Source organism: Gopherus evgoodei, chromosome 1 (assembly GCF_007399415.2).
Source record: "Gopherus evgoodei ecotype Sinaloan lineage chromosome 1, rGopEvg1_v1.p, whole genome shotgun sequence".
Classification (NCBI taxonomy): Eukaryota; Metazoa; Chordata; order Testudines; family Testudinidae; genus Gopherus; species Gopherus evgoodei.
In genome coordinates this window covers 96,253,516-96,264,033 of record NC_044322.1, presented here as the reverse complement: position 1 = coordinate 96,264,033, position 10,518 = coordinate 96,253,516, and the positions used below count along the sequence as shown (strand labels likewise).

Genomic DNA, 10,518 nt, shown 5'->3' with positions numbered 1-10,518 from the left:
TTGCCCCGTCACAGGGTTTACCTTCTACCCCTCTTCCTGGGGCATGGTGCGTTACCTCCACTCAGGGCAGCTCCAGGAGCAGTGTCTCACAGCTGTCTCCTCCTTGGCTGGATTCCCTCTATTACCATCAGTCACTGAGCAAGCAACTTTCTTCCTCTTCACCACCTCATTCTGTGGTAAATTCCCCCCTTTGAAGCACCCCCTCCCTTTCCCCGGTAGGCTGAGCAAGTCTTGCAGGTGTGTCTCATTAGCCTGGATCAGGCCCAGAGGAGCTTGGTAGTCTCCCTCATAGGAGGGTGAGGGCATGTCACTTCCCATACCAACCCATGCCCCTCCCAGCTCAGAATCTCTGCAGGCGCCCTTGCCTCCATCATTCCCAACCCCACCTGCAGAACAACATCCTCCCCCCACAACATCACTACTGGTCCCTCCAAGCTAAGAACCCCTTCTTCTTGCCAAAACTCAGCACAGCATGGGCCCACCCCATTCAGCTCAGAGCTCTCTTCCCACCAAGGCTCATAACAAACACATACACCTCTCAAGATTCAGTGTACCTTTATGACCAGAGCCCTTATAACAAATTTGGAAAGTGTCAGACTAAAACTTCAGCTTTTTCCACTCTTTTTCTTGCCTTTCTTATTCCACGCCCTTTGTGGATTTCACCTTTCACAAAAGTCAAAGCTGATATTGTTACCTCCATCCAGATAGGGTGAACAGGCCTGTGTGAGCTTCCCCAGAATGGATCTCATTTCTCAGCAGTAGTACTTATGCCATTCATTTGCCAGGCTCTCTCAGAATGGAGCCTGCTTACTAGCAGGTTTTGGTGATGCACAGCCAAATCTGCTAGGGATTAGGTTAAGACCTTCTAACTCATTTCACTTATAAACCACCCATGACTGCAGGCTTTCAGAAATAAAAGAATAGTTTCAGCACCATGTGTCACCTAGTCCTAAATGTAATTTAATCACATTCAGTATTTTCTTTTTCTTACTTAAAACACTACATGTAAACATCTGAAGGGCAACATGGTTTTCTCTGTTGCATTCAATACAGAACACAGCTACGCAGGACAGTCTGAAATACACCAGCGTCAGCCGCTCAGTGATTCTCTGATTTTTGATTCATATCATCACAAGTTTCAGCTGCTCAAACTGTACAGAGTACATCTGTTAATGGAAAAAAAAGAGCTATCTTTTCCAGCCACTCTCATCGCTTAGGCCTTTGAAAGAAGTTAGTATTTGATAAGAATCTGTTCCACTGCCAGTTAATAACACTGATACAAGGAGCATTGAGAAACACAAAAATATATATATATTCTCCTAGCTGATAGAAACTAAGAAAAACTAAGACAAAGAAGGGCAGCTGTGTGACTCAGTCTCATCTACCAAGGCAACACTACTCATTCCTTGTGTAATCTCTGAGTAACCAAGTTCAAGAAATTATCAGGGTTTTCAATTCTTTTTTCTTTTATTTGTCTAAGAATGAAAAGCGTCACCATCGCTCCACCTGACTGTTATAATCTTCAGTAACAGCTATTTCTGCTGCTGATTCTTCCTTCTGCCACTGGTGTGTTCTTTGCTCCCGGAGTAGCCTCCGCTCCTCCCGCCGTTTTTGCCGGTTCTTCTGGTGCTCCTCTTGCTTGGAGTACTGAAAGCGTTGGAGAAAGAGGTCTTTAGCATATTCATAAAGCTGCATGTCCAGAAAGTTCAACACCTCTATGCGCTTCCGGGACCCTTCATCAATATCCACATTAGAGGCCCGGGTAATATTGAACTGGGTGAATGGGGAAATGAACTTAAGGTTGAATGTCCTCTCAAAGAGATACTGTGTTTTCCTCTGAAACTCTGTGAGTCCAAAAAAGGCCATGTTTTTCAGGTTGTTCTTGGCGCTTTGGAGAAGGATCATATTTCTCTCACTTTCATTCATAAAAGTCAAGTTGTAACATCCAACCAGGCTTAGGTCTGCCAGCATGCGAACCTGGCGGTTGTTAGCTAGGTTGTAACCACAATGCATGAACTCCTGCAAGCTGACTCCAGACCAGTCATCCCCCAGGTAACAGGTAGGCAGCTCATCTGGCGTTGGACTTCTTCCATCACACATGTGGAGGGAAGTTTTCCATGTTGCACCTCTCTGGACGTGTTTCCATTCACTCAAATACCGTGACACTGGATCCCTCAGCATTGTGATGTAATAGAAGTTCCTGGAACAAATTTTTAAAACACAGTTTTAGGATTCAGCAGCTTTTACTCTTATTAATCAGCAATTTTTATTTCTCTCTGATGAAATGCTTGCTAACCAACGACTTCGTCTTAGGGCAGGTCTACACTTAAAACACTGGATTAGTGCAGCTGCACCACTTAAGTAAAAATGCTCCTATGCCAGCGGGAGAGCTTTTCCCATCAGCATAGTTAATCCACCTGGCATGAGGCAGTAGTTGTAGATGGGAGAAGCTCTCTCACTGACATAGCACTGTCTATACTCAGGGGGTAGATTGGTATATGTGTATCACTCAGAGGTGTGGATTTTTTACACCCCTAAGCGACATAGTTATACCGCTATAAATCTGTAGTGTAGACCTTGCCATAACTTTTTCAAATGAGCCAATGCACTTGTAAAGCTTAAGCCTATAGAACATTCCTAGCAACTATGACATGTGGATAATAAAATTTACCACACCACAAGTCACTTTCAAGAAGGTGGACTGAGGACACATTTTTATCCCTAACCCATTTATCCATCTGTTCTTCATCATGGTGATTTTTGAGGCACTTACTAGTTCTGAAAGAAGAAATAAGTAACATTAACTACCTCCCAGTGACAAACACAGTGGTACAAAGTGCAAACCTTAACGCATGGTGAATATTGTGAACAAACTAGAAGGCAGTTTGGTTTTTGTGATTAATTCTTTTTATTAATTTTCATCCATTTGTGATTAAGGAGATATGCTACAAAACAAGCTGCAGACAAAAGAGGGATTTTTTTTATTTTGAGGAAAGGAGATTTTAACCACAACCAACTGTGCAGTGTTCCTCAATTTACAGAGACCATGACAAATCCAATTGTACTCAATAGACTCTTTTTATATGCTGGTATTTAGCAATATCGGAATCAATGGGAGAAGATACAACGGTTCAAAGATAAAACAGTGAAACCGTTGTTGTGTCCTTTGAGGATTTACTGTGCTGAGGATTACAGACCACAAAGATGTGAATTCTCTCACTACTCTTGTACATAATGAGAAAATATTAATCCTGTCACCTGTCTTCTGAACTGAGACAATATGACTCTCTACAGCACATGGTTAGAATATATGAGCAGCCTGGACAATACCAACTGGATGCTGCAACTGCTGCAATGTGGAAGATTTTGGCATGACCAGCCAACTTGCAAATGGGTCATTAAATGGGTTACATTGAGGCCAATGACAGGACTAAAATCCATTTACATGACTTAATTTGAGTTGAGAGATGGATTAAGACTAGTTATGATCATGGATACTAAAATCACTCACTGCTGATAAGTGTAAAGGTTAACATGTTCAGCTGTTATCTGTTAGGAATACAAAAAAGATACTAAAATCTACCTGACATCAAATAGAACAAGAAACTGCAGACCTCAGTTTGTCAATTTATCTTTCAGTTGCCGCATTGAGAGTTTCTACATCTAGTTATGGCAATGTGAAAAAGACTGAAATTGAGTATGCCTAAACAATCTTTCATGTAACACGTTTACTGTTGAAGATTTTATTCAATAACAACTTAACCTAAATTATAGGGTGATATAAAAATAAGACAAAACCAAAATACTTTATAACTTTTGTCGGCTGGAATAGCAACTAAAAGTCCACGAGTAAAATTAACACAGCTAGTGTGGTACAAAAAGAGGTGTTTGCATGACTCATCTGGCTCTGAACAACACGTTAATAAAATATGAGTTTCCAGCACCTGATCCACTGAAATTACCCTAAGGCCTGGTCTACATGAGTCTGTTATTTTGGAATTAGCCGAGTTAATTCAGAAAAAAAAAAGATTCCGTCCACATGACCAAACCGGCTTTTTCGATTTACAGAGCTCTTTAAAGCGATTTCTGTACTCCACCTCGGCAAGTGGAGTAGCGCTTAAATCGAGATCGCAATCCCGGGTTAAAGGTATTGTGGACACAATTCAACGTTATTGGCCTCCGGGAGCTATCCCAGAATGCTCCCTTGTGACCACTCTGGACAACACTCTCAACTCCGATGCACTAGCCAGGTGGTTAGGAAAAGCTCCAGGAACTTTTGAATTTCATTTCCTGTTTGGTCACCATCAGCACAGGTGACCGTCAGCACAGCCCACCATCACAGGCAACCATGCAGAGTCCACCATCACAAAAGATCATGCAGTCCCGGATTCACAGACGAACTCCAGCATGGTCCGAATGGGAGCTACTGGACCTCATCGTATGTTGGGGAGACGAGTCTGTTATGGCACAACTACGTTACAAAAAAAGGAACGCAAAAACATACACTAAAATCTCCAGGGCCATGATGGAAAGATGCTACTCCAGGGACACAGAGCACTGTCATAAAAAAATCAAGGAGCTCAGTTCAGCATACCAAAAAGCCAGGGAGGCAAACGGGTGCTCTGGGTCACAGCCTCATACATTCCATTTCTACCGTGAGCTCCATGCAATTATGGGGGGTGACACCACCACCCACCACTCTCCGTGGACACCTGCAAGGGGGGAGTTGCATGGAGTGAGGAGGAAGAGTCATTGGAGGATGAAGAGGAGGAGGAGAAGGACAGTGCCCAGGCAGCAAGTAGGGAATCCGTTTCCCTCCTAGCCAGGAACTCTGCTTAATGCTGGAGCCAATAGCCTCCCCCCACTCCCAATGCGAGCTCCCGGACCATGACCCTGGAGAAGGTACTTCTGGTGCGTGAGAGCCTGATTGGAGCCACGCAGTGATGGTGGGGGGGAACCCAGTCGCACTGGGCTGTTTGCATATAGTTTAAAGGGCTCATCCCTGCTCAGAGCCTCATCGGAGCCACACGATGGGTGCAGGAGGGGTGTTGGGTGTTGTGTGAAGTGATCATCCCAGAGACCCTGCAGGATCTCCTTTATGGCAAATCCACCAGGCATTGCTTGCTATGGGAAAGGGGTCCCAGCAGTCTGAAAACACTGACATGAATTTAGAAGAAGCAGAACCTCGTGTGCCCCTAGGCTGCCTGCAAGCTGAATTCTGTTGCCCAGCTGTGTGTGATGGCTTACTCATAGCAAAGTGTCCCCTTTGTCCTCTGAAATGTATATTTTAAAATACTAACCTTCCTTTTTCTCCTTCCGCAGGCCCCTATCTACTCTGTCCAAGAGGTTGGTTCAGATTAGAAGGCGGAAAAAACGAACTTGGGCAGACATATTCGCTGAGCTCATGCAGTCCTCCCGCACTGATAGGGCCCAGCTGAATCCGTGGAGGCAAACAATTGTGGAGTCCCATAAAGCATTACAGGAACACAAACAGAGAAGGGATGTGCGCAATGAGAGCAGGCAGAACGCTATGGTCAAGCTCATGGGGGAGCAAACTGACATGCTCCACTGTATGGTAGATCTAATGTGGGAAAGGCAGCAAGACCACAGACTGCCGCTGCAGCCCCTGTATAACCACCTTCCCTCCTCCTCAAGTTCCATAGTGTCCTCACCCAGACACCCAAGAACAAGAGGGGGGAGGCTACAGGGACCCACACACTCAACACCAAAGGATTGCCCAAGCAGTAGAAAGCTGGCATATGTGAACTTTTGATTTGGTTTCTCAACTTGTCCCTCCCTCCTCCTCCACCCCCCCAACCCAACCCCCCCCAACTGCCTTCTGATTTCTCTCAATGTGTTGTGCAACAAATAATAATACAGAACATTTTTAAAACAATTTAGACTTTATTTCCTTTCATATATATATAGGGGGCGGGTAACTTCAAGAGAAACAAACACAACTGTCACACCATACCCTGGCCAGTCATGAAACTGGCTTTCAAAGCTTCTCTGATGCGCAGCGTGCCCTGCTACGCTCTTCTAATTACCCTGTTGTCTGGCTGTGCGAAATAGGCCGCCAGACGAATTGCCTCAACCTCCCACTCCACCATAAATGTCTCCCCCTTACTCTCACAGAGATTGTGGAGCACACAACAAGCAGCAATTACAGTTGGAATATTGGTTGTGCTGAGATCTAACCATATCAGTAAACTGCGCCAGCGTGCTTTCAAATGTCCAAAAGCACATTCTACCATCATTCTGCACCTGCTCAGCCTATGGTTGAACTGATCCTTACTACTGTCCAGGATGCCCGTGTACGGCTTCATGAGCCATGGCATTAAGGGGTAGGCTGGATCCCTGAGGACAACTATATGCATTTCGACATCCCCAACAGTAATTTTCTGGTCTGGGAAGTAAATCCCTTCCTGCAGCTGTTCAAACAAACCAGAGTCCCTGAAGACGCAAGCGTCATGCACCTTTCCTGGCCATCCCACGTTGATGTCGGTGAAACATCCCTTCTGATCCACCAGTACTTGCAGCACCATCGAAAAGTACCCCTTGTGGTTTATGTATTGGCCGCCCCAGCGTGCCGTGGCCAAGATAGGGATATGCGTTCCGTCTATCGCCCCGCTGCAGTTAGGGAACCGCAGCGCATTAAAGCCATCTACAATGATCTGCATATTTCGCAGAGTCACTACCCTTGATAGCAGCTGGTCAATGATTGCGTTGGCTACTTGCAGCACTGCAGCCCCCACAGTAGATTTGACCACTCCAAACTGATTCTCGATTGACCAGTCGCTGTTGGGCAATGCAAGCTTCCACAGTGCTGTGGCCACTCGCTTCTCAACTGCGAGGGCTTCTCTCATTTTGGTGTCTTTGTGCTTCAGGACAGGGGACAAGTCACAAAATTCCATGAAAGTGACCCTACGCATACGAAAGTTTCGCAGCCACTGGGAATCATCCCAGACCTGCAACACAATGCAGTCCCACCAGTCTGTGCTTGTTTCTCGGGCCCAGAATTGGTGTTCTATGGCATGAATCAGGCTCAATGCCACCATGATCTCCCAGTCACCACATCGTGCTTCTAGGAATATCTGTGTCCATGTTCTCATCAGTATAGTAATTGCGTTGTCATCGCTTCCTTGCCCAGTTTTGGAGGTACTGCATATACTGCCGGATACTGCACAAGGTATTTACAATGGTCAAAACTGCAGCGTAGATCTGAGCGGGCTCCATGCTTGCCACACTATGGCGCCTGCATGAGTAATCCTGGAAAAAGGGTGCAAAACAAGCTGTTTAGTTCAAGATGGCCGATAAAAGGTGGTAAATGGTTGTCTTCTGTAGATTTCATGGAGCTGGGAAGCTCGTTAGAGCTGCAAGAGTGGGAGAGCAGAGTTTGCAGTGGAAATGTGAGCAGAGTTTGCGGTGGAAGCTGTGTAGCTCTGTTCACGATGGCCGAAAAATGGCAGGGAATTGTTGCCTTCTGTAGCTTCCACCGGAGCCCATGATCGACAATATGGAAAAAATGGCGGAAGCTGTGTGGCTCTGTTCATTGTAGCCGAAAAAAGGCAGGAAATGGTTAGATGAAAGAGTAGATAGAAAGACAAGAGGACATGCGAGGTGGATTCATAGTACCAGAAGACAGGCGGTGCACCGTGCTGCACCGTCTGCTGGTAGTATGGCATCTGCCATAGCTTTCACGGAGGGACGAGTGAGTGATGGCACACACCCAGAAACACCTGCAAGAATGTTTTTGCCCCATCATGCACTGGGAGCTTAACCCACAATTCCAATGGGTGGCAGAGACTGCGGGAACTGTGGGATAGCTACCACAGTGCACCGCTCCGACATTTGATGCTAGCCTCAGTATTGTGGACGCACTCCACCGAATTCATGCTCTTTAGTGGGGACACACAACACTGAATGTATCAAATCATTTCCGAAAGGTCGAATTAATTTCGTACTGTAGACGTACCCTAAGATTTCTTCAGACATGATCTCAAGATGCTACCTACCCAACACTCAGAAAAACAAATGGTGTTGGGGACACACACTGCTGAAACAATGAACACTTCGAGAGATCATCTTTCAGAAGATCTCACTTTAGTTGAATGAAAAATCCAGGAACTATTCAGAATTGCTGGGTGTAATGTCCTTCCTATCCAGATCATCACAGCATAACATCCTTTTCTAAATGCTGAATGACTCCCACTGCTTCTCCAGATGCCCTAAAGTGTGGCAAATAAAATTGAGACATACTCAAATTCTTGCTGAAATATGCAGGTATCTCCACCAGTTCAGAGCAATTAGAAGGCAGGAGGGAATCAAAAACTTTTTTTTCCTGTCTTATTAACTCAATCAATGACCTTTCTGCACAAGAACTATAATGTATTTTCTGGAATGATGTTACAGTGTCAGAAGTGTTGATTGTGCATTGCTGCAGTATCTCTTCCTGGACTACTAGCTTCTGGAAGCAGCTGCTCCTGAAATGATTTCACAGCAGAAGGGATATACATTTTTTGAATGAGCAAGAAGGGGAGTGTACTGGGGAGTGTCCTTGTGTGAATTGCTATTACAATTTGGATTAGGAATCGTATGGTTTGCCTTAATGTTTGGCAAAGCTGAGGAGGGACTGTATGGCATAAATAATTTGTTCTTTGTGCGGGTACCCAGTTCCATACTATCTAACAGCAGTTTCATCATGCTCTATTGGGGTACTTATACAGATCCTGTCATCATAGTTCCTGAGCATCCCATGACCATTCATGAATGAATATTCCCAGAAACATCCACTTTGACTACAGTACCTATAAACTAGGAAGTAGTAGACATTATTTCCCTTGAGCTGAAGTTCTACTTGGCTGTAGAGGACTTTGGCTTCCAAGGGCTGTTAGAAAATATTGAGCAATGCTTTTCCTTCTCAAGAAAAATGTTCTTCTTCACCATCACTCTGCTTTGTGTTTATGAGAACAGATTAAGACACGCTTTCAGGCAAGCAGATGGAGTTTTGCATATGTTACAAGTGAGACCTGGACAAGCAGCCAAACTATTGCATATCGTTCTCTGCCACTCAACAGCTTTGAACATAAAAAAATTGTATTTCAGCTTCTGGGCCTTGGATCAGCATTTTTGCAACCGCTACCAGCATCACTAAGCAAACATACTGGTTGCAACACTAACGAAAACAGCTGTGCTCAAAGTGGCTGAAACACACAATGCCGAGAACATTCAAAGGCAGCTGGAATGTGTGGCTAACATTTGGATCACCTCACAGGGTCTTATACAAGGCTTCTTCCTCATATGGTTGCTCTCCCTCTCTGGGATAGTATTGGATGTTAAGGTATATGTTAAAATATTGCTATTGATGGTTATTTACACCTTTAATAATGTTTCAGTCTTTCCTCACCAACCTATGGCATTTTCATTCTGGTGTGCCTCGGGGCAATGACAACTAGTGAAAGTAAACCTTCCAGTGCATAAATCATTTCCATCTCATTACTGGCAGATGTATTTGCTGTTCTATAATGGAATATGAGCTGAAAAGCAGAATCCGAAACAAATACAGTGAAATGAATGAGGAAATGCCTTTGTATGATTTATGCAAAATTCCTTGTGACTAGCCAAGAAACTTTCTTCCTTTACTATATTTACTGTATGACTACTGAGCTTTTCAGTGGTCTGTCAAAACTCAGGCCTTGTCTACATCACAGGGGAAATTTGATCTAAGCTATGAAATTTGAGTTATATAAATAGCGTAATTCAAATCGACATAGCTTAGATCTACTTACCAGGGGGTGATGTTGATGGGAGATGTTCTCCCGTCGACTCCCCCTACTCTTCTCGATCCAGTGGAGAACAGGAGTCGACAGGAGAGTGATCTGCGGTTGATTTAATGGGTCTTCACTTAAACCCACTAAATCGACCACCGATGCATCGACCGCCATTCGTCACTCCCACCGGTAAGTGTAGACCAGCCCAAAGATATTCTTTCTCTCAGTCTGGCTTTCATGAATTTAGTTTGTGGGGGTATGTTTACAGTGCAATCAGGAGATGTGATTGCAGCATTAAATAAAAGCTAGTTTGAGTAGCAACAGCAATGAGGCTGTGGCAGCACAGGCGGCTGCATAGGTTAGCTCTGTTCATCCAGGAGCCTGGGTACATACTTGGATGGCCACCACCCATGCTGCCAGGACCGGCACTAGGGGTTTGAGTGCCCTAGGCGGACAGCAATTTTGCCGCCCCGCGCGCTGGTCCCGCGGCTCCGGTGGGACTGCCGCAGTAGTGCCTGCGGAGGGTCCAGTGCTCCGTGGCTCCGGTGGAGCTGCCGCAGTCGTGCCTGTGGGAGGTCCACCGGAGCCGCGCGAGGAGCCAACCGTCCGCAGGCACGACTGCGGCAGCTCCACCGGAGCCGTGGACCTGCAGTCCCTCCGCAGGCACCACTGCAGAAGCTCCACCGGAGCTGCCTGCTGCCCCCTCCGGCAAAACGGTGCCCACCATTTATTCTGGCGCCCTAGGCGA

The 10,518-nt window shown here is 45.5% G+C and overlaps 1 protein-coding gene across 1 annotated transcript in view; it reads right to left on the bottom strand.

The window, feature by feature from the left end:
• Positions 1-434: 434 nt before the first annotated feature.
• The window catches only part of HS6ST3 (heparan sulfate 6-O-sulfotransferase 3), a 526,709-nt gene continuing 516,625 nt past the window's right edge, over positions 435-10,518 (bottom strand). The window contains exon 2 of the mRNA XM_030567579.1: positions 435-2,200. Coding sequence (XP_030423439.1) covers positions 1,492-2,200 — 709 coding nt within the window. The 3' untranslated portion in view covers positions 435-1,491. The remainder of the gene's footprint in view (positions 2,201-10,518) is intronic.